Here is a 22986-nt window from a genome sequence, read left to right on the forward strand (position 1 = left end):
CCCTAGTTAGTGACCACACAGCTGGAATCACTAGGAGGCGGAATGGGGGCCTTGCCATCGGGGGTGTTACTGTATTTATGTGACCACGGCAGCAATCTTACAGGAGCTGGAACCTTGTCAAGCGTCTGTTAACTGGCGTTGGAGCTCACCCGCCCGCACTTGGGCACCGCACAGTTTTGTGTGTAAATGCAGAAGGCGTTGTTGTGCTTGGCCCTGGTATGGTCACATGTCCAGCAGGGAAGCTTCTTGGAGTTAAAGGGAAGGGATGAACCAATTCGCTGTTGTATGCTTTGCTTGGTGTGAAAGTCGCAGAAGAAGAGAAAAGGAGGCGGACCGAGGCTAGTAGGTTAGCGGCAGAATCAGGGGCGTCACAAGGTTCTGAGGACAGCGGGGGGGCTTAGTCCCCTGGAGATGTACAGAATATGAATGAATGGAATGTGAGCAGAAACATTGTCCCGGGCCTTGTCCCGGGCCCCGAATCCCGGCCCACAACACTTCCCCTTCCCCACGCTCATGCTCCAGGACAAGTAGGCAGCAAGATCCCCTTGAACGTCATATGGGTATTCACTTTGAAAAAAGGTAACAGTGCAGAGGGGCCTAGACTGGACCAAGAGACATTGTTTGTTGTTTTGGGGGTTTTGTACCCCCAAAAGGCGGGAATATATTGTATTATATAATAATCATTATTATATTATTAATTAAGACCCAACTTCAATTCCACCCTCGCCCATCTCTGTGTGGAGTTTGCACGTTCTCCCCGTGCATGCGTGGGTTTTCTCCGCGTACTCCGGTTTCCTCCCACATTCCAAAAACATGCTAGGTTAATTGGCCACTCCAAATTGTCCATAGATATGAATGTGAGTGTGAATGGTTGTTTGTCTATATGTGCCCTGTGATTAGCTGGCCACCAGTCCAGGGTGTATCCCGCCTCTCGCCTGAAGACAGCTGGGATAGGCTCCAGCACCCCCGCGTGAGGATAAGCGGTAGAAAATGAATGAATGAATATTATTAATTAGCCTATTATTATTACTATCATCATTATTATTATTCTGATTATTACTACTACTACTAGTAGTATTACTACTACTAGGCTAGTATTAGCCTGCTTGCTTATTGACTTGCTTATTATTTAGGGGGAATTAAGAACATTTTCGTATTTTTTTGTATTTGTAGTATTTTTTAGTATTTTTAGCATTTATTATATATATATATTTATTTATTTATTTTTAGGGGGCCTATTTTCGGGGGGGCTTCAGCCACTGGGTAGAATAAAGAATCATATGAAGCATTTCTTTCCAAAAGTCTTACTCTTTTATTCCACAAATGGGACCCAAGCAATCATGGAAAGTTTTTCTTCGTCGGGAAAGTTATTTAGAGTAGGCTACGAGGTTACAACCTTTCTTGTTTATCTTTTTTCCAGGGGAAATAAAACAACCTCATGTTGTTTCGTGAGCTTCATAAATGTAACAAGGGCTGTGGATTATTCATAGTCACTTTAAATAATGCATGGTGTTTACCTTTATTTAGAGTGCGTATTTCACAACAACAGCGCTGGAAGTGCCACGCAGCACTTCATTCCCCGGAGTGGCTGCCAAAAAATAAATAAAAATCTCTTCCCCATCCTCTTCCCCTGACAATTACCTGACGAGTCACAGCGTGCATGATTGTTGTTGGGTCATGCACCCGACAAAAAGCATGCACACAAATCCCTCGCCACTTTATGCGTTGCGACTTCATTCCATCACACTTTTTCCAAAATATATGTCTGGATGAAGCCAGTTTAGTCAGTCAAAGATATGCCTATAGAAAACAATTTGACTTAATGTTAGCATCAATAAAGCATAGAAAGTGCTAAATGAAGTAAAATACAAATTCAAAGACGTTGTAGTATTTTACACTGATCACTAGGTGTCACTAATGTTACTGTAACATTGGGTGAGACACACAAGCACCAGCCTTGATCGTCGGAACAACAGACTTTTATTGCAGCGTTGAATCATGATGTCACCATAATTCATTCATCCATCCATTTTCTATGCCGTTTATCCTCATCAGGATCGCAGGGATATGCTGGAGCCTATCCCAGCTGTCTTTGGGCGAGAGGCAGGGTACACCCTGGACTGGTGGCCAGCCAATCATAGGGCAGATATAGACAAACAACCATTCACACTCACATTCCTACCTATGGACAATTTGGAGTGGCCAATTAACCTAGCATGTTTTTGGAATGTGGGAGGAAACCGGAGTACCCGGAGAAAACCCACGCATGCACGGGGAGAACGTGCAAACTCCACACAGAGATGGCCGAGGGTGGAATTGAACTGCGCGCTGACCACTCCACCGCCAACCCGGTACCATAATTCTGTAATAAAAACAAAAACATGGGCTACCATTGTGGCCGTAACTGGGGGCCACTAACGGGCGTCACTAGTTACCCACCACACACTCAGCTCCCCTTGGTGCACAACACATTTACAGCACAAGTCTTATATAGAAACTTATATTCTTATTATTATGTTTACTATATTGAGTAATAGGAGTGTAAAGGCGACCATAGGGGTGTTAGTTCATGTCTAAAGGTCTCTAATCATGTTAGAAACCATATTTAGAGGGTCGTAAAGCAGGTTTTCTGTGCTCTAATTACAAAAATATTCCTTTTATAAATAAGGAATCCTACTTAGAACCAGTTCATTGTGATAACAGAGGAAAAATTATATGTCTGTGTTCCTTGATTTATTATTTTAGCTGTAAATTTGTGTTGAACAAGAGGGACAATTGAATAAAACACCCCTGGCATCGGCACTTCCTGTCTATCAGGTTTTAAATAGAAGAACATATTTCCCTCCTCTGTCTCCAACAATTACCAGCGTAGACGAGGCTGGGTGTGTTTGTGAGCAACAAATTGCGTGTCCACGCTCTCGTGAGCACCCAGATGGTGTTTGCTAGCGATGCAGCTTTTTGCTTCAAACTTCAATCCTTCCACACACACACACACACACACACACACACGCTGTACTCCCAGTCGGGCCTTGCTCACCGTCGGTGCGACCCGACGCCAAGGTGTCGTGCTCAGGCATGACTTTCTCCTCATTATCGCTCCCATCTGGTCAGGCGCGTTTAATAGAGACTAGGTTTCCGGGCGCCGTCAGTCAATCGTGATGAGAAAAAAATCTTCATTTTATTAGACTAAATATTATTAGAATTATATAATACTATCAGAATATTATTATATTAATAATTATATATTTAAAATATATTTTTAGAATAGTCGAATACATTTATTAGAATATTATGAGTAAAAATAATGTCGTTTTAACCCTTTAAGTGTTTTTTTTAAATTAATTTTTGACGTTAAGTTTTTATCTTCAAAATGGTTAGCGCGCTATGAGGTCATCTCTGTGTGGAGTTTGCATGTTCTCCCCGTGCATGCGTGGGTTTTCTCCGGGTACTCCGGTTTCCTCCCACATTCCAAAAACATGCTAGGTTAATTGGCCACTCCAAATTGTCCATAGGTATGAATGTGAGTGTGAATGGTTGTTTGTCTATATGTGCCCTGTGATTGGCTGGCCACCAGTCCAGGGTGTACCCCGCTTCTCGCCCGAAGACAGCTGGGATAGGCTCCAGCACCCCCCGCGACCCTCGTGAGGAAAAGCGGTAGAAAATGAATGAATGAATGAATGTTTGTTGCAATGTTTTAGAAAGGGTTAAGATGTGTAGCGAAGCCTGCTTTACATCTTATTGTCCAATACGCTTCTAAAGTTGCGTTAAACATCCAAGTACCTCAACGTACGTCAGAAGTCTCCGGTTCAGCGAGCTTCAGAGATGCTGCTAAAATGTTGTTAGCTTGTCATTAAACACAGTTGGAACCTCTTAACGCCAAATACCGCTGAATTCAAATTCCTGACAAACGACCAAAACGTCAAAACGTTTCTTTTCTCAAAAGTGGAGCAAACTGTACGCATAAGCCGGCTCACGGGACTCTTATTACCGTTCGAGCATCATGAAAACGTCAATTCTGAGCAATGGGGGGACCTTCAAATTCAACAGCTTTCTGTTGCTTGTTTGGTTGCAGACTTTTAAAGCCCAACTTGTCCTGCAGTGGAGATGCAGCGGTTTCATTTGGCAACCTCATTGAGTGCGGAATGATTGCTTTCCATGGATTCATGGAGACTGGCTGATCCCCCCCCCCTCCCCAACACACATTACTCCCCATTAGCATGTTAGCACATCAGTTACATATTGAAAGTGATATAATTGCGTTTAGCAGCAACGCAAGTCTGCAATTGTTATTGTTTAAAACGATGACCTTGTTAGTGGAGCATATTGCTTTTCCTGTCTTGTTAAATAACACCAATGTAAATCCATGCATGCGCGGCGCAGACGCATTCATCACGGTAAGATGAGGAATTCACATGCCCCCCGCCCGCCCTTGGCGATGTCTTCTCCTGAGTTGACGCTTTTTTCAAGTTGTAAATAACCGCCTTAACCTCCTCCCTCGTCCTTCCTCCCTCCCCCACGATGCAGCTGACTTACTCTCAAATATATGTGCGCTTTTTTTTTGGGGGGGGGGGGGGGGGGGGTGTTTTCTGCTCATCTGAGCTGCTTTCAGCGCTTTCTAAAAATAGTCCCTGTGATGGTTGGTGCAAGGTAGCGCATAGAGCATGTCAGCCATGGTGGGTCATTGCATGTGGAAAGGGGATTAGCCATGGATGCTACATTTCAAAGCTCGACACGGGCGTGTTTATTTGTTTCTGCAAGCTTGGATGCGCTTAAATGTAATGGCTGCATATGATGTTTGTGTCCAACGCATTTACAGCAATCCCTCCTTTATCAGGTCTTGTTCAAATGACTAAATAAAACACAAATACATTTGTCCTTCGTTTATCACGGTGAATTGGTTCCAGACCCAAGCGTGAGTCCCTAAATTAGGATCCCTGATTTCTAAATGGAATATTTTTGTATTTTGTTACACATTTTTACTAGGGGTGTGGATCTCAGCACTGAGGACGATTCGATACACATCTCCATGCACTGCCAGCGATACCATACTTTAACCATACATGGAATTTTATGGTGATACAATTTACTCTCTTCACGATACGATGCAATAATCATTTAGTTCAAATCAATGCAATCCGATATGATATGGTGCAATTTCTTGCGATATGATGCAATTCAACATGATGCAAATAAGCAAAGGGAAAAAATGTAATTCCGTATGGTCCTACAAAAAGGATTTGGCTTTATTCCTTCTAGGCACTTGGCAGTAAATTCAACTAAAGTGCTGTTTGTCTTTTTTACTATGCACCACTTCATCATTCTTTTTGCCATCCACAGTACGGGTAATCTCACCTCATTGGAGAGTGTTTTTAATTATTCATTATTATCTGAGGTGCTGCACGGCGGTCGTGTGGCTAGCGTGCAGACCTCACAGCTAGGAAACCCGAGTTCAATTCCACCCTCGGCCATCTCTGTGTGGTGTTTGCATGTTCTCCCCGTGCATGCGTGGGTTTTCTCCGGGTACTCCGGTTTCTTCCCACATTCCAAAAACATGCTAGGTTAATTGGCCACTCCAAATTGTCCATAGGTATGAATGTGAGTGTGAATGGTTGTTTGTCTATATGTGCCCTGTGATTGGCTGGCCACCAGTCCAGGGTGTACCCCGCCTCTCGCCCGAAGACAGCTGGGATAGGCTCCAGCATACCCTCAACCCTTGTGAGGATAAGCAGTAGAAAATGAATGAATGAATGAATTATTATCTGAGCTATTTTTAATGTCATATATTTATGAATGAATGAATATATTATGGTGCAAACTAATGTCAGGTGACATCTTTGGTAATGAATTATCACATGATGCTTCTTTTACTATGATGCTTGTACAAAATAAGATAAGTATTGTCGCAGAGGAAAACAGTCTATCCGTGTTGTGTTTTATTTACCGAGCACCCCCCCCCCTCATCTTTTTATTCTAATGCTTGAATGAACGCCTTTAGGAATGACGTTTAACTGTCATCACCTCAGCCCAACCATAAAGGATCAAGGGCAGTGACGCTTTCATGAATGGAGATGTAGATGAGTGTGACGTACTTAAACGGGAAAGGAGAAAATTTGAGTCATGCTGCGAGGGCGGGTGCGAAGCCAGGATGTGAGCCATTTTCAATTTTGCTTGGTTTTGGATGCTCAGTCCTGAAAACTTGCGGTCCTCTAGTCCATATTTTTCTCACTCCTGGCTTTGATTCACCTCCCCTTTGCCCCAAAAGACGACACACGAGTCAGGAGAATGTGTCCTTTTGTGTGTGTGTGTGTGTGAGTCCCATCCTCCCCATTTTCCAAGACAGAGCTTGTGGACAACCGCTTGTGTGTATGTGTGTGCGTTTCCATCGAGCTCCCATACATCCGTGACGCTGAGTCGATCTGACAGCGTCGGCCGAAAAGAAGCGTTGTCCTCAGACCAAAAGTCTCCCAGCTCTGCCACAGTTTAAGTGTGGATGGGTGGGTGGACACGTTGTCTCCAAAAGTCGGTGAAGCAGAGTGTGCTTTATCTCTTTCAACATGCTGTCCCAAGATGACTCAGGGCGGACTTACACACACATGAGTGTGTCTCGTACCTGCACTCGCATGTCTGCTTTAACCGTGCACCTTGTCCACAGTCTTCCTCAATGCTTTTGACATGTTTGGCCAGACCTGCAGCTTGTGGTGAGACACAAGGTTTTCACATTCTTATGGTTAATGGTAATGGTAATGGTTTAATTTCATTTGAACATGCATCAGATTACAATTGAGTGCATCCCATAATCAGTTCACAGTTCCACATGTCCAAAAGGAGTAGGAAGAAGCAAAGCTTATTAAATCCTACCCCTCCATCTGGTACTTTTACAATCAGTAACCATTACATTTGTTCACTTCCTGCTTTCCTAATATAATTTAATTGTTTTTATTATTTTATAAATTTTTATTTTTTTATTACATTTTTTGTAATTTTAATTTTTTTTAAACTTTTAAATTGTTTTTTAATTTCAAATTTTTAAAATTTTTAAATGTTTAAATTTTTTCCATTTTTTCATTTTTTAAAATGTTTTAAATGTTTTACATTTTTTCAATTTTTTTCAATTTTTTCAATTTTTTCAATTTTTTCAATTTTTTCAATTTTTTCAATTTTTAAAAAAATGTTTTACATTTTTTCAATTTTTTGTCACGTACCGAAGTAGGAGGTGATATGAGCATCCAATGCCATAATGGGTACCATAGTAAGTGTCAATATAGTGATATATATAGCACATCATGACTGGTTCAAGACTCTTCATCCTTGTATTTAGCAAACATCAACTGCTTGTATTGTTTCTTGAATTGGCTCATCGTTGTGCATTGTTTGATTTCCTTACTCAATCCATTCCATAGTTTGATTCCACATACTGAAATGCTATGGCTAGCATAACTTAGTCCTAGCATAGAAGTGTTTCAAATGTACTTCTTCCCTGAGATCATATTTCTCCTCTCTTGTAGAGAAGTATTGGATGACATTTTTAGCTAATTGCTTATTTTTAGCCTTATGCATTATTTTAGCTGTTTGAAGATGAACTATATCAGCAAGTTGAAGTATTTGTGATTTTAGAAATAAGGAGTTAGTATAATTCTCTGCATTATGAATTATCCTTACTGACCTTTTTTGCAGTACATTTAGTGAGTGGAGATTGCTTTTATAGTTATTAGCCAATATTTCCACACAATAAGTAAGATATGGTAGAACCAGAGAGCAATAAAGAGTGTGGAGTGATTTCTGATTGAGAACAAATTTTGCTTTGTTCAATATTGAAATCCCAGACACGTTGGAGAGACCATGTCTCTCAACTGGTCTCTCAGCGTAGCCAAGGAGAGGGAAGCCTGAACATTCCTGTTTATTTTGTGCCCCTGTGAAAGTTTTTTTTTTTTTATTTTCTTTAAATAATATTATGACAATATGTTTTGTAAAATTGTGACTTTTTCTATAAAATTATAATATACTTGCTTAATGTAATATTTTTTAAAACTATATTTTATTACTTTATTCTGGTAAAATTACAGCAGATTTTTCATTTCTGAAAATTCACACGATTTCAACTTTCTTGTAAATTTCCCACTATTATGCTACAATACTTCACTTGAGGCTGTACGGTGGACGAGTGGTTAGCACGCAAACCTCACAGCTAGGAGACCTGAGTTCAATCCCACCCTCGGCCATCTCTGTGTGGAGTTTGCATGTTCTCCCCGTGCATGCGTGGGTTTTCTCCGTGTTTCTCCGGTTTCCTCCCACATTCCAAAAATATGCTCGGGTGCACCCCGACTCTCAAAGACAGCTGGGATAGGCTCCAGCACCCCCGCGGAGGATAGTGGAGGATAAGTGGTAGAAAATGAATGAATGACTACGACTTTTTTTGATCAAACAACAAAAACAAATGCAAGGAAATCCAGCTGGAATAGGTGCAAAAAAATTTCTGTGCGGGTTATTGTGTGTAGCTGCTCTATAGGAGACCACAACTTAAAATGAGCATAATAGGTCCCATTTAAAAAAAAAAAAATTTGTATCTACTTATTTTTTTTATTTCGGCAAATATATGAAACATTACAGTGCATTTCTTACATCAATCAAAATATAACTTTCCATAATATAGTGTGACATAATATTTTTTCTTGATTCTTGTAAAGTAATTGCTGTTTTTTAAGTTTTCTTGTTCAATAATATTTGAGACTGTGCCGCATGGTGTTAAAATGGCCTCTGGGCCACACTTTGGACACCCCCGGCTGATAGATATGTTATCTCCTAATAAACTTCAGATGCTCTCCTCCCTCCTCTGGTTATCTCATGTTTTATGGATGCTAAGTGGTAAAGGATTTACAAGGAGTTTGCTTCACTTGTCCCCCGGTGCTTGCGCTTAAAATATTCATTTTAAGGCGCTCCGTGCCTCTCGGCGTTGCCCCCCCTCGAGGGTCTGCGCTACATTATTAGCTTATATTTGTTGTGTTTTGATGTTTCACAAGGTTCTCGGTGTGCAAGCAGACTTTTAGCGGGTCTGCAGGCTTCTCACTCGCGGTCATAACTGTATTTTACCGCTCTGTCATCCGCCCCCTGCCCCCGCCCACCGGGACGTAAAGGGAGTGGGTTCTGCACTTAGTGTAATTGTGTCGCTCTACTTCTGTTTCAGGCGGCGTGATTTTATGCCTGAGCTGAACATTTTGCCAATAGTCTCTGGTATGATGGATGCGAGGCATTTTATTTGATTGCATTTGTTTACCGAAACACGCTATTATATTGAAGCATCCCTCGCCATTTCTTTTAATGAGCTTTAGTCTAATCGGGCACATTAAGAGGATTGTACTCCTTGATTGGATTGGAGTTGCTGTTGATAAGATAACAAGCCGTGATGAACTATTGAGTCTTTAGGTAGTATTTTGTGTCGTATATGTCACATTCCAGCAGGAAAAACTGTTTTATAGAGATGTATCACATCAAAAGACATGCTAGTGGTGTCACACAGGACATTTGCATCGGCACCGGATATTTTAGACGATTTTGAATGACCTTCGAAGACCTTTGTGTTCTTGTGTTCTAATATGGAACCTACCAAAAGAAAGATTAGATTAGTCGTTTTTCATCAGAAAAGAAAGTTTGTTTCTACCTTTTTCAATTCAGTAGTAATCAGCAGTAGCACATTGGTAAGTTTCAGGGAAATCAGTTGCTGACGAGAAAAGAGAGAAAACCAGCTTTTTGTGAAAATACTTTGGGACGACCATATACTATAAAAAAGCTGAGATGCAATTTTTTCTCGAAATATACAAAATATTGCCTTGCGTGATTTCATTATTTAGTACGTGGCCCTCGCTGGAAAAGAAATATTTCTTTCCATTATGTAAGTTTAAAGCTCCACTTGTCCGTAGCGCTAATGCTAACAAGCTGTTTTGGCCTTGCCTTTATTTACTTTGCCTTTATTCTTTATTCATTATCCATGCTTATACACCCTTTAACTCTGCATTTGTCCAATGTCACAGATGCCATATATCACATACAACAACGTAACATCAAGGAGTGAGGCAGGGCGACACAATATTAGCAACCCTAGCATAGCTAAGAGACGCTAACATTACATTGTAGCATCCTGAACCTAGCATGCAAACTCCAGACAGAGATGTCCAAGTGGAGAATGGAACCATTGTACATAATTATTTCTAAAGAATTAATGGAAAAATTGTACTTATTATTTCTAAATAATTAATTGAACAATTGTACTTATCATTTCTAAATAATTAATGGAACAATTGTATACATTATTTCTAAAGAGGCCTCTCAAACCACCTCAATGTACTGCATCACATGTTTTCAGTTCAGCGGGCTTCAAAGACGCGACATTGTGCTAGCATGTAAACGAACACAGCTGAAACATCTAACGTCATTTAACACCAAGCTTACACGGTTTAGGATTCAGCCCAAATCTATGGAAATATATACGCCTGTAAAGTATATCAGAGTTTCAGAATGAAGTCAAACGCCAACACTAGCATAGCTAAGAGATGCTAACATTACATTGTAGCATCCTGAACCTAGCATGCAAACTCCAGACAGAGATGTCCAAGTGGACAATGAACCATTGTACACATTATTTCTAAATAATTAATGGAACAATTGTATACATTATTTCTAAATAATTAATGGAACATTTGTTAACATGATCTCTAAATAATTAATGGAACAATTGTATACATTATTTTTAAATAAACCTCTCAAACCACCTCAATGTACTGCATCACACGTTTTCAGTTCAGCGGGCTTCGAAGACGCGACATTGTGCTAGCATGTAAACAAACACAGCTGGAACATCTAACGTCAGATAAAACCGAGCTTACACGGTTTAGTGTTCAGCCCAAATCTATGGAAATATACGCCTGTAAAGTATATCAGAGTTTCATCGAGAATGAAGTCAACACTAGCATAGCTAAGAGATGCGACAGTGCTAACATCACAGTCACATGCTAATAGCGCCATCATGCTAGGTTGGCCTAGCTACTGGTTCAGCTTTATTTTGAGATGTGTCGTTAAGATGTGTCGCAGGTCAGAAGTAGAACTCTTGGCCTTATTTAGGATGTGTTGCGAAGCCTGCTTTTTTTCTCACAAAAGTGAGGCAGATGGTAGATTTTGAACATATTTGGTGGCCATAAACAGACTCCAGGGACACATACTCCAGATAGACCATCATTACAAATTCTCCTTTGCGTAATGGGACAATGTTTATTTGTCCGGAATGTCCAAAAGAGGACACACGGCTTGATTGGGTGATAATAATCAAGGCTTCCTGTGACGAATGGATGGAATATAGCAGGAGAGCCGTGTAACAGGCAGTGTCCCAGTGTGAGACTGTTACTAATTCCTTCAACGTCCGCTGTCAGGCTGCCTGATTTTAAGACAAGCTTGTGTGGAAATGATGAGTGAGCCTCCACTCTCGCCCCGAGCCATCACTTTGAAACCCAAGGCACGGCGGGAGACAAAATCAAGCTGACAGAACTGCACAATGCGTGTGCGCATTTTTTGTGTGTGTGTGTGTGTGTGTATGTGGTCATGCGTTGTCAGTGACCCTCATGCATTATGGGAAAACGTGTTGCCATGATGTCCGGTGGGACTCCATGTCTCTTGGATCTTCTTATATCTTGCTATGTGTGTGCGTGAGTGTGTGTGATGCCCAAGGTAAATTAATGTGCACCAACGCAGACATACATGCAGCATGCACTTGAGTGCGCACAAGACATGCTTTATTCACGCTGACACACACACACACACACACACACACACTGCTGGATACTGCAGTGATGGATCATACACTCCTGTGTCTGGAGGCTTTACTAATCCAGCTGCATTGTTTTGATGTGTGTGTGTGTGTTGCCTTCTGTCCTGTTGGATGTACCGCTACAAATACTTTCATTCCAAGTAGAAACAGAATGCTTGAATGAAAAGGCTTCAGTAGCACTACATTCGGATTATGAGGATTGGAATTAATAAGAGTCGTGTGATTCCGATTCCATTTGCGGTTCTGCAGAACGATTTGGTTCTTTAGCGTTCTTGGATGAAGGAGCTCAAACAGTTAGTTCATAGCGATTCGGTTCTTTAGCGTTCTTGGATGAAGGAGATCAAAGTTAGTTCATAACGATTCGGTTCTCTAGCGTTTTTGGATGAAGGAGATCAAACAGTTTCGTAACGATTCAGTTCTTTAGCGTTCTTGGATGAAGGAGATCAAACAGTTAGTTCATAACGATTTGGTTCTTGAGCGTTTTTGGATGAAGGAGATCAAACAGTTAGTTCATAACGATTCGGTTCTTTAGCGTTCTTGGATGAAGAAGATCAAACAGTTAGTTAATTGAAAAATGAAACGATGCAACTTTGCTATTAGATATGCTAAGAAGGTATATCTACAGTATTTCAGTAAAATTGTGATGTCCTGAAACATGTATAACGCATTAAAATATCTACAAGATATTTGTAATGGTTGTTCCGCACAGTGGATGAGTGGTTAGTTAGTTATGGTTTGTATGTTGGCAGTCAGAAGACCAGGAAGATTTGATTCAAATCTCTGCTTGGACATCTCTGTTTGGAGTTTGCATGGGTTGGGTTGTTTGTCAATGTGCCCTGCAATTGGCTGGTGACTGGGATAGGCTCCAGCACCCCCGTGACCCTCATGAGGATAAGCGGTGAATGAATGAATTAATGAATGTTCTCCCCATGCTTGGGTTTTCTTGGGTTGTTTGTCTATATGTGCCCTGGCATTGGCTGGTGACTGGGATAGGCTCCAGCTGCTGTTCATTTTCGGCCTTTTGTATTAAGTTGTGGACTCCTATAGGACAGCTACACCCAATAACCCGCACAGAAAGCTTTCTAGATCTTCCAGAATCTGGACCTATTCTAGCTGTAGTTCCTTGACTTTCCAAAATGGTTTGTTTTTATTTATTCCAGGCACGCCCACGCCGCTGCGATTGGTCACAGAGTAGCTTAAAGTGTTCCGTCTCACTGTGACGTCACAGTGTTAGAAAATGATTTAACATGATAATACAACATACTACAAGTGTAGTATAATAGGTAGAGTATAATAGGTCCCTTTTAAGAACCTACTACAAGCACACTAAGCAAAGATCCTCTACAAGACAGGAGTTTTTTTTAAGGACGTGCTACAAAAACATGACTCAAAGATTGTCACTTGACAGGCGGGCTTTGCTGTTTTTGGGATATTTTTATATTTGTTATATAACACAAGTCAAAGATCCTCTATATAGTAACTGGAGGTATAATTACATTTTTAAGGACCTATTGTCGAAACACCAGTCAAAGATTTTATACAAAGCAGGAGGGCTCGGCTGTTTTAAAGAACATATTGGAGAAATGCCAGTCAAAGATCCTCTATATGACAAGGAACTCTGTGTTGTTTTTAAGGACCCACTGCAAACGCAGTAGTTAAAGATCCTCCATATGACATGATATGAAGACTCTGCTGTTTTTAGGACCTATTGCCCAAACCTCAGCCAAAGATCCCCTATATGACAGGAGTGTTGTGCTGCGTGCAAAAGGACTTCCTGCATGGCCAAAGTGAAAGTGGCTTCCTTTTCATGGCGGTGACAAAGATGTATTGATGACTTTTTCTTTTTCTCTTCCACAAAGGCGCTCCATGCGTCTTCTTTTTGTGCTTGTTGAGTGGATGGAGATGATTTTCTACAACTGACCTTGTGACCTTAAAGAGCATCTTTGTCTTCCAGCCTCTTGAGAAAAGACCGCTACTATTACACGAGTGTCATGTTGTCACAAGGATCCATACTTCGATACCAATTTCATATCAACAAGCAAGCAATAAACGTATTGACTGAGGATTGGAATTAAGCCGTATTGACTTGGCTTGCAAATTTCCAAGTTCTCTGTTAGTTTGGACTTTCAGAGCACAAGTCCCCTGTTTCTATCAGCAGTCAGCACTAGAGATGAGTGAATAAAAATAAAAATAAAAACATGCCAGGTTAATTGGCCACTCCAAATTGTCCATAGGTATGAATGTGAGTGTGAATGGTTGTTTGTCTATATGTGCCCTGTGATTGGCTGGCCACCAGTCCAGGGTGTACCCCGCCTCTCGCCCGAAGACAGCTGGGATAGGCTCCAGCACCCCGCGACCCCCGTGAGGAAAAAGCGGTAGAAAATGAATGAATTAATGAATGAATCACCATAATAATACTAATAATACTAATAATAATACTACTACTACTAATAATAATAACAATAATAATAATTATTATTATTATTATTAAAAAGTGATATTTATATAGCACTTTTTGAGGTACCCAAAGTCCTTCACGATGAAGTGAACCCGATATCCATTCACTCCCCAGTCAAACACTGGTGTTGGTCGTCTACGTCCGTAGTCACAACTGCCCTGGGGTAGTCTTGACGGCGCCTACGGCCTTTCCTACCATCACCAGACATTCATTCGTATTCATACTGGACAGCACTGGAGGCAAGGTGGGCGAAGTGTCTTGCCCAGGGGCACAACAACCAAAAGCAGCGTTCCCCCTAGCCTAAAACACACTATTCTTGCTAAAGTTTCGATGAGGACTGCCTTCCTTTGTAGCTGAACCTCAGTAAGTCTGACTTTTTCCTTGGCTTTTGTAACACTTATTGCAGAAGATGGTCCACAACCAAGTTTTGCTGAAAGGATTCTTTTCATTTCCATGAATTCTTAAGGGAATCTTGTTTGGAAAGCCTACAAAAAGAAAAAACTTTGTGTCACACATACAAACACAACAGAAAAGTGATTTGTTTTGTCCAACACAAACATGTTGAACAATGCGATTGTTTGCTGCTGCAGCCGGACGCTCTGCTGGCTTACAGCAAACAGCCGACTGTGTTCACAAATAAGAAGCGGTGTGGAAATACGTGCAACTTTGGCACCGCACATGAGTTGAAATATAGCCACAGTATATTTCAGAGAGAGCTGCACGGTGTACGAGTGGTTGGCGTGCAGGCCACACAGCTGGGAGACCCCAGTTTGATTCCACCTTCGTGGATCTCTGGGTTAATTAACTACGTTAATTACCGACTCCAAATTGTCCATAGGTATGAATGTGAGTGTGAATGGTTGTTTGTCTATATGTGCCCTGTGATTGGCTGGCCACCAGTCCGGGGTGTACCCTGCCTCTCGCCGGAAGTCAGCTGGGATAGGCTCCAGCATACCCCCTAGAAAATAGGCATGGAAGATATATGGATGGATGTACAGACTGAACTTGAAACCGAAACCAGGAAAATGCAACAATGTGCCCCCCCCCCCCCCCCCGCCCCCCATTTGAGAAGTACAGCAGTAAGGTAATGTCTCATCAGTGTAACATTACTGACATCTAGTGACCAGATTACTACATATGACTTGTCTCTCAATATTTTTGGACTCATAATAGGCTATAGTAAACCACAAGCCAGCGATCATTTATTCAGTTTTTAAAACTTAAAAAGGGATTGATGTCCAAACCGCGTTATATCGAGGGACGGCTGTACATAATTTCCTTTGGGAAAAGTTGCTTTGCTTTTTGTATGTTTTGGTTTTGAACAAATAAATAATGAAAACCAAAGTAGCGCTGTACTTAGGACCTACTGCAAAATACAAGTGTATGCTGGCTGGGTTCTCAAACACCGGCCTTGGCGGAGGTCTCCACTCTAACATTCATTCATTCATTCATTTTCTGCCGCTTATCCTCACGAGGGTCACGGGGTGCTGGAGCCTATCCCAGCTGTCTTCGGGCGAGAGGCGGGGTACACCCTGGACTGGTGGCCAGCCAATCACAGGGCACATATAGACAAACAACCATTCACACTCACATTCATACCTATGGACAATTTGGAGTGGCCAATTAACCTAGCATGTTTTTGGAATGTGGGAGGAGGAAGTGGGAGTGAACTCGGTTCTCCTAGCTGTGAGGTCTGCGCGCTAACCACTCGACCGCCGTGCAGCCCTCCACTCCAACATGTAATAATGTAATCATCCATCGCCATTCATCAGGTGGAATCCAGTTGCCATAAAAAGCCAGTGTGATTTCTCTCTATCACACTTTCTTTTTAATGAAGGTTGGCTTGATGGGAGGAAAGGTGGTGGGGGGGGCATCAGACTATGTGGGTGGGCCTTGACACCTGGTAGAGACTGATGTTGTCGGGGTGGGTGGGGGTTGAAAGTGTGTCACATGCTGCAGAGCTCATGCGACCCTCCGCATGATTCCACTGATGACAAAGCAGTTCAACTCCCGCCGGGCAGCACGGCAGAAAAGCTCAGCGCAAGAAAAAAACCCCTCATCTCACTCCTGTGGTAGATTAGCGAAGCATTAGTCGACTCGATGGGTTTTATAGACTTTGCACGATGAAGAGAAAAAGATGGACCCCTAGCTTGATTTTCATTTTGTTGTGTGTCACACGTCTGAAGCATTGATCAGCTGCTGTGTGTGTGTGTGTGTGTGTGTGTGTGTGCGTGTTCTGACCTGTTTGTGCAGTGGAGTGTGAGGCCGGCCGATGCGGTTTCAGGGTCACTGCTGGTGTGTGTGTGTGTGTGTGAGTGGGTGGAGAGGGACTAAATGGATCAGTCCGGGAGGCGACGGCGTCACCAGTGGACCGCCCACTCGCCGGCTTGTCAGCAGCGCTGCTGTCACATCACTAGGTCATACTGAGCACAGCGTGACACTGATGGATCGCTGCTATCGGCGTCTGTCTCTTTTGCGCTGTGACAAAAATAAAAAAAAAAAGCTCCTGAGTTTTATAGCACATCTCGGAATGACTAAAAGTCTCCCTGATGTTTACTTTCCCAGTCTAAGAGTATTTGTAAGCTAAGGTACATTCTTACGTTCTTAATTCTAAGTAAATGCAGAAGGCGTGGTCTGAGGTGGGGATACATTTGGGAGCCAATGGAGATGGGACCCGCTTATATCAACATGTCGGCCAACTCGTCAAGTACCTGCTTGCGTTGACATCGACATGCACATACACCAAGGTTGACCAAAGTGCGGCCCACGGCACGTTCTAAAAACATTATATAATCAGGAAAATAAAAAAAATTAAAAAAACAGAAAAAAGGAAAAATCTACATTTATTTTCCAAGAATTTACCAAAAATTTGTCATCCAATGAGAAAAAGTTGTGTCAAGTTAATGTTGTTTTAGGAGCTTAAAGTTTAAATATTAAAGAGGATATTTTTTAAGTCATAATATTATGACAAACTAACCAAAGAATGATGGAAAATTATATTACGGAAAAAGTTGTAATATGGGGACAAAAAAATATTATGGGAATAAAGTCATTATTATGACTTTAAGTCATAATAACTGTATTTTTGGTTTTCCTTTTTGGTAAGTCATAATAACATAATGACTTTAACTTCAAGACTTAAGTTAATTTACAAGAATAAAGTCAAAAACAACAGAAATGGAAAAAAACTTTTATGAAAATAAACTAATAACATTATGAGGAAATATGACATAATTTTAGTAACACAGAGATGAAATATTACGGAACAAATACATTCTTTTTTAAAAGGCGTATATGAGAACCAACAAAGTTGTCATTTTTGGGAAATTGGGTTTGGGAAAAAATTACATTATATTATAGTTATATTATAGTTAGTTTAGTCATATAGTTAGTTTAGTAATATTAAGGCAATATAGTCAAAATATTATAGAAGTAAGTAAAAAAGGTTAAAAGGTTGTAACATTATGAGGAAAATGAATTTTCATTTTAGTAGCATTAAGTCAAAATATTCCAGAAAGAAGTTACTGGAAGGTCTTAATTTTAAGAGAAACAATTAAAACAAGAAATAAAGTTTAGGTTCCAGAAAAAGTTGTCATGTTACGAGAGTAAAGTCCAAATATTGTCAAGAAGATGAACCAGTGTCACTGAAGAGGCCAATGACAGTGGTGTCATCTGCAAATTGCAGCAGTTTCACAGCGGGGTCCCCTGAGGTGCACTCATTTGTATGGAAGGAAAAGAGCAGAGGGGAGAGGACGCACCCCTGGGGGCCGCCGATGCTGATGGATATGGCACCCCCAGCTGTCAGCCAGGTTGTTGATCCACTGACAGTTGGACGGGGGCACAGTGAGCTGGGTGACCTTTTGAAGGAGGATACCTGAGACTGCAGTGTTCAAGGTGGAACTGAAGTCCACAATCCTGGCATATGTCCCTGCAGAGTGGAGGTGGAGTGATGGGGGGGGGGTCAAGCAAGAGGGGACTTCACACGGCTCCAGTCCCTTGTTGAAGATCTGGAGTCAGCTGTTCCACCCTGGCTTTCAGGCAGGAAGGTGATGGCCGATAGGTGGGAATGTCCCTTAGTAAAAATATTAAAATATTAGATTTTTTAATTTAAATATTAAATATTAACCTAATTTTTCTTAAAAAAATTGCAACTTTGTTGTTTTGTTTCTTGTAATATTATGACTTATTAACAAAGTCTGTTTTCTCTCATATTACATTACTCTCGTAAAACATTATCTTTTATTTCGACTTAATTCCTGTAAAATTACTGCAGATTTTTCTCATTTTGCTTTTTTAATTTTTTTTTTCCTTTGGTTTAATTATATTTTTAGAAGGCGCCACGGGACGCTGGGCCTGGGCCTCACTTTGGAAACCCCTGATCTGCACCATGCATTTGTAATTATCATTAATTAGTAATAGCTCTGTGGTCGTGCCACACTATTCTGATGAGAATACAATGTAAAAAAGGTACTGTTCATGCAATTAAACACCAAAAAAGGATCATTTTTACTGAATTTATCAGAGTTTATGTGACGCATTTTATGTTTTATAGATTCTATTTGCGTACTATTAGCTTTATTGCTATTTTATGACTCGTGCAGCGGTAGGAAACCGAGCCACGCTGTGCCGGGACTGCCGGATGCGACTTACTGCAATAAAGTGATTTATGCGGAGACAGCAGCAGCGGCAGTCGGGGCGGATGGTGTTGTGGTGGTGTTGGCTATGCCGCATGGAGGTGTGAAAGCAGGCAGCAATTAAGAGACAAACTCTGCAGGGGCAGACACAAGTTTGTCAGCGTTTTGATCAGCGACCAGCGTGTTTCCGTACGTGCATGCTGGTGTTGTTATTCAGGCTGTCAGCTCCACTCGTGTGCGTGTGCGCGCGTCCCCTTCAGGGGGAGCATCAGTGGGCTGTGAGGATTTGCAACCTCCTGGCCACTTTCTTGCTTGAGTGGACCTGCTCTCGACCGCAACTTGACCGCTCTCAAGGGTCTTCATCTCTCAGTGTGGACACACACACACATATTTACAATAAAAGTGCAAAATGACTGCATGGTCTTTTGGGACTGACTGTGTCCAAATAGCTGCAATTGTTTACCTGTCTAAGCACAATGAATACAGAGGAACTTGTAAAATGCTACATTTTTATGAACAATACGCCTCTGAAGTCGCTAAATCAGAGTTTGAACCAAAGCCCCTAAATAGTACCGTGAAAGTCATTTAATATTTATTTTATTATTATTATTTTTTTTTTTCACAAGCCTAGTGCAGGGGCGTCCAAACGCCACATCGTTAGAACATTCATTCATTCATTCATTCATTTTCTACCGCTTATCCTCACAAGGGTCACAGGGGTGCTGGAGCCTATCCCAGCTGTCTTCGGGTGAGAGTACACCCTGGACTGGTGGTCAGCCAATCACAGGGCACATATAGACAAACAACCATTCACACTCACATTCCGGGCTGGAATGTTAAAATAAAGTTGGTTGGAAGAAACAAGTAACATTTTCCTTCTCTGCTGAAGTCATGTCGCCTTTACTACGGTTCGGAGCTGAATAACACTGACAAGTTAACGCGAGGATAGCTACGTTGGTTAGCTAGATACTTTATTCATCTATCTATCTACCTACCTGACAAGTTAACGTGAGGATAGCTACGTTGGTTAGCTAGATACTATTCATCTATCTACCTACCTGACAAGTTAACACCAGGATAGCTACGTTGGTTGCATGTCAAAAGAGAAGAGAACAGTTGCTGCGTTTTACCCTTGCACCGACTTGCTTGGCATTTGCACAGAAATCAAACTTAAACTGTATTAATTTGATTTGATATACTCTACCTTTTCAAAAGGCTGCTGTTTCATTTTTATAAATGCAGGCTGCGTTTTGTTGCACTCTGTTTGTTGCCCAGATAAGAGGCTGTGGGTTATGCACGTTCCATTTTGTTGTTGTTTTTTCGAATCTTCAAAATAAAAATGACATCAAAAATTGGATTTCTTTATTGCATTTCTTTTCTTTCATCAAAGTTGCCGAGCCCTAGTATAGTTGTTTAGATATTTGAGTGGTCACAAAAGCAAAATATTTGTGTCAAAGTGAAAGTTATGCTTGAAGAGTATCTGTTTTTCTCCATTTTCTTGTTGGTAACTGATATTTTGCCAAAACATTCGAGGCTGGGTTCCATGTTTATATAGCCATAGAACACAATATTCTGAGTGCCCTCAAAGATTACTCCAATTTGTCTAAAATGGTTACGGTACTGAACGGGTTGGCTTTTGAAAAATGTCTGGGATTAAATGAGTTTAAAATGATGCCAGATTCTGACAAATAATAAAAGAATTTAACGGTACAAAAGTAAAAATGGCTGCACTGCAACTATTACATCCCGTCTGTACAAAATAACACCTTGAAGAACAATAAGACAGTCAAAAGTGATCATGTTAACTACAGCAAAGCATGCTGGGAAATGTATAATCTCACAGATTGTTATGTTTTTGTATGGATATAATGCCCGGACATTGAGAGAATGAGGTGCTCAATCAACAATGACTTTAGTGTTGTGTCCAGTTTGAGTTTTAGACCCCTGCGCGATTGAGTTTGACACTCCTGATATAGAGGATCTTTGACTAGTGTTGACACTCGTCTTTTAATTTATGACTTCTTTTAGTTCTGACTACTTTGGGGTCAATGCGGTACTTTAAGCCTGGATTTGCAGCCAATATAGTTGAGGGTAATTAGGTTGTGCTAGGATGAGGATATGCAGTCCATGCTGCCCCCTTTTCCCTAATTTCCTTTGAAATAAACCATGAATGTTAATGAGCTGATTTAAGCAGGTGCTGGAGCGTCTCGTGCCAAATAAATGATCTCGTTCTCCTTCCCAGTTTGCTCCCAGTACTCCCGCGGTGTCTTCGCCATCTTCGGCCTCTACGACAAGCGATCGGTGCACACGTTGACGTCCTTCTGCAGCGCCCTGCACATCTCCCTCATCACGCCCAGCTTCCCCACCGAGGGCGAGAGCCAGTTCACGCTGCAGCTCCGGCCGTCCATCCGGGGGGCGCTGCTGTCCCTGCTGGACCACTATGACTGGAACAAGTTTGTCTTCCTCTACGACACCGATAGAGGTAGGTTCTAAACGGGGGTGGGCTTATGCTGTGGTTCTAAACGGGGGTGGGCTTATGCTGTGGTTACAGCCAATCATTTAATGATCGTTCTCAGTATTCTGGTCCAGATCAAAAATGTCAGCTGCTTGCAGATTAGGGGTGTCCAGAGTCAGGGCCGAGGGCCAGTTGCAGCCCATGTCTGTTATTTTTATTGGCCCCTGGCACAATATAATTTCGCAAGAAATAAACACCAGTACTTTAGCATGAATAAAGTCAAAATATTAAGATAAAAGGTCACAATTTTCCAAAAATAAGCTTGAAATATTAGGAGGTGTCCTCTCACATTCCAAAAACATTCATGTTAGCTTCATTGGTGAATAATTGTTTGTCAATATGTGCTTGTGTTACGTCAGTCACTTATGCATCGGAGGTAGCATGAGCGCTATTTTCCTTGAATAGTTAGTCTCTCCAAAGGTATGAATGTGAGTGTGAATGGTTGTTTGTCTATATGTGCCCTGTGATTGGCTGGCCACCAGTCAAGGGTGTACCCCGCCTCTCGCCCGAAGACAGCTGGGATAGGCTCCAGCATTCCCCTCGACCCTCATGAAGAAAAGTGTCGTAGAAAATGGATGGCTGGACATTATGAGGATATATTTTTAGCAGCGCAGTGTCGAAATGCTAACCAAAAAATATGGTCTACAAGTCATAATATTATAAGAAACAAAACAAAATTTATTTGTATTTTTTAGAAGATTTGATTTGAAAAAACAGAATATTTGGGGAATAAAGGAAAAATTCCGAGCCAAATTCTAAAAAGCGAGAATTTGACAGCCCACAGTGCGACACTGGTGTCATGGAAGGCAGAGACATTGCAGGTTTTCTCTGCAACCGGTGATTACATCATATTGATGAGCTCCTTCCCTCTAATTGGAGGAGGTATTGATCATTAAAATCACCTGCCGGAAAGAAAACCTTGCAGTGTCTCGGTCCTCCTTGGCTCGGGTTTGACATCCCAGATATAGCTAAGAGCAGGGGTGCAGCCAAGAATTCTGGGCCCCATGAAACAAAAAGCATCTTTTGGGCCCTCTGGTGGTCCTAACTTTTCCCCCTCAGAAGGCACCCCACCCATTTCACTCGTGGGTGATCGGTATCGTAATAGGGAGCATAAAAGTGTCCCTAATATGTGTTGCTTTCCAAAATATCAAAGCATTTTTGACTATGTGGCGCTTACAGGAACCCCCCCCCCCCCACTTGAACTGAAGCAAATGTGACAAGTAAAAGGAGTCGTGTTGTCCAAAACAAAAGGGCCCCATTGCAGTAAAAGCTGTTTTGTGTAGAGCACACTTTGCTAATCCATTTCCTGTATGCCCGTGAAATGGCAAAGAGTGAGGTGTGAATGGAATGGTGCCTACAGTATAAAATAATGGCCGTGCTTTGTCCGCAACTTGCCGCTGGGGCAGCAAGCGATCAATATCGCAGTGCAGCTTCTGATCCCAATGTAGCAGATAGTGTGGAGCCCTTTTTCCTCCCCTGACTGGAGTATCCTCCGCTCACCTGAAGTCTGCACTCTCCTCTTCTCCTTTTTGTCTGCTTTTCGTTCCTTTTCTACTGTCACACCAGC

At 41.6% G+C, this 22986-nt stretch overlaps 1 protein-coding gene across 4 annotated transcripts in view; it reads left to right on the forward strand.

Annotated features, from left to right (window-relative positions):
- Positions 1 to 22986, forward strand: part of gria4b (glutamate receptor, ionotropic, AMPA 4b) — a 134202-nt gene that overhangs the window by 41215 nt on the left and 70001 nt on the right. For all 4 annotated transcript variants that reach the window (XM_058078022.1, XM_058078026.1, XM_058078024.1 and 1 more), the window contains exon 3: positions 21147 to 21386. In XM_058078022.1, the coding sequence (XP_057934005.1) occupies positions 21147 to 21386 (240 nt within the window). The remainder of the gene's footprint in view (positions 1 to 21146; positions 21387 to 22986) is intronic.

The sequence above is a fragment of the Doryrhamphus excisus genome, chromosome 7 (assembly GCF_030265055.1).
Source record: "Doryrhamphus excisus isolate RoL2022-K1 chromosome 7, RoL_Dexc_1.0, whole genome shotgun sequence".
Taxonomy (NCBI): Eukaryota; Metazoa; Chordata; class Actinopteri; order Syngnathiformes; family Syngnathidae; genus Doryrhamphus; species Doryrhamphus excisus.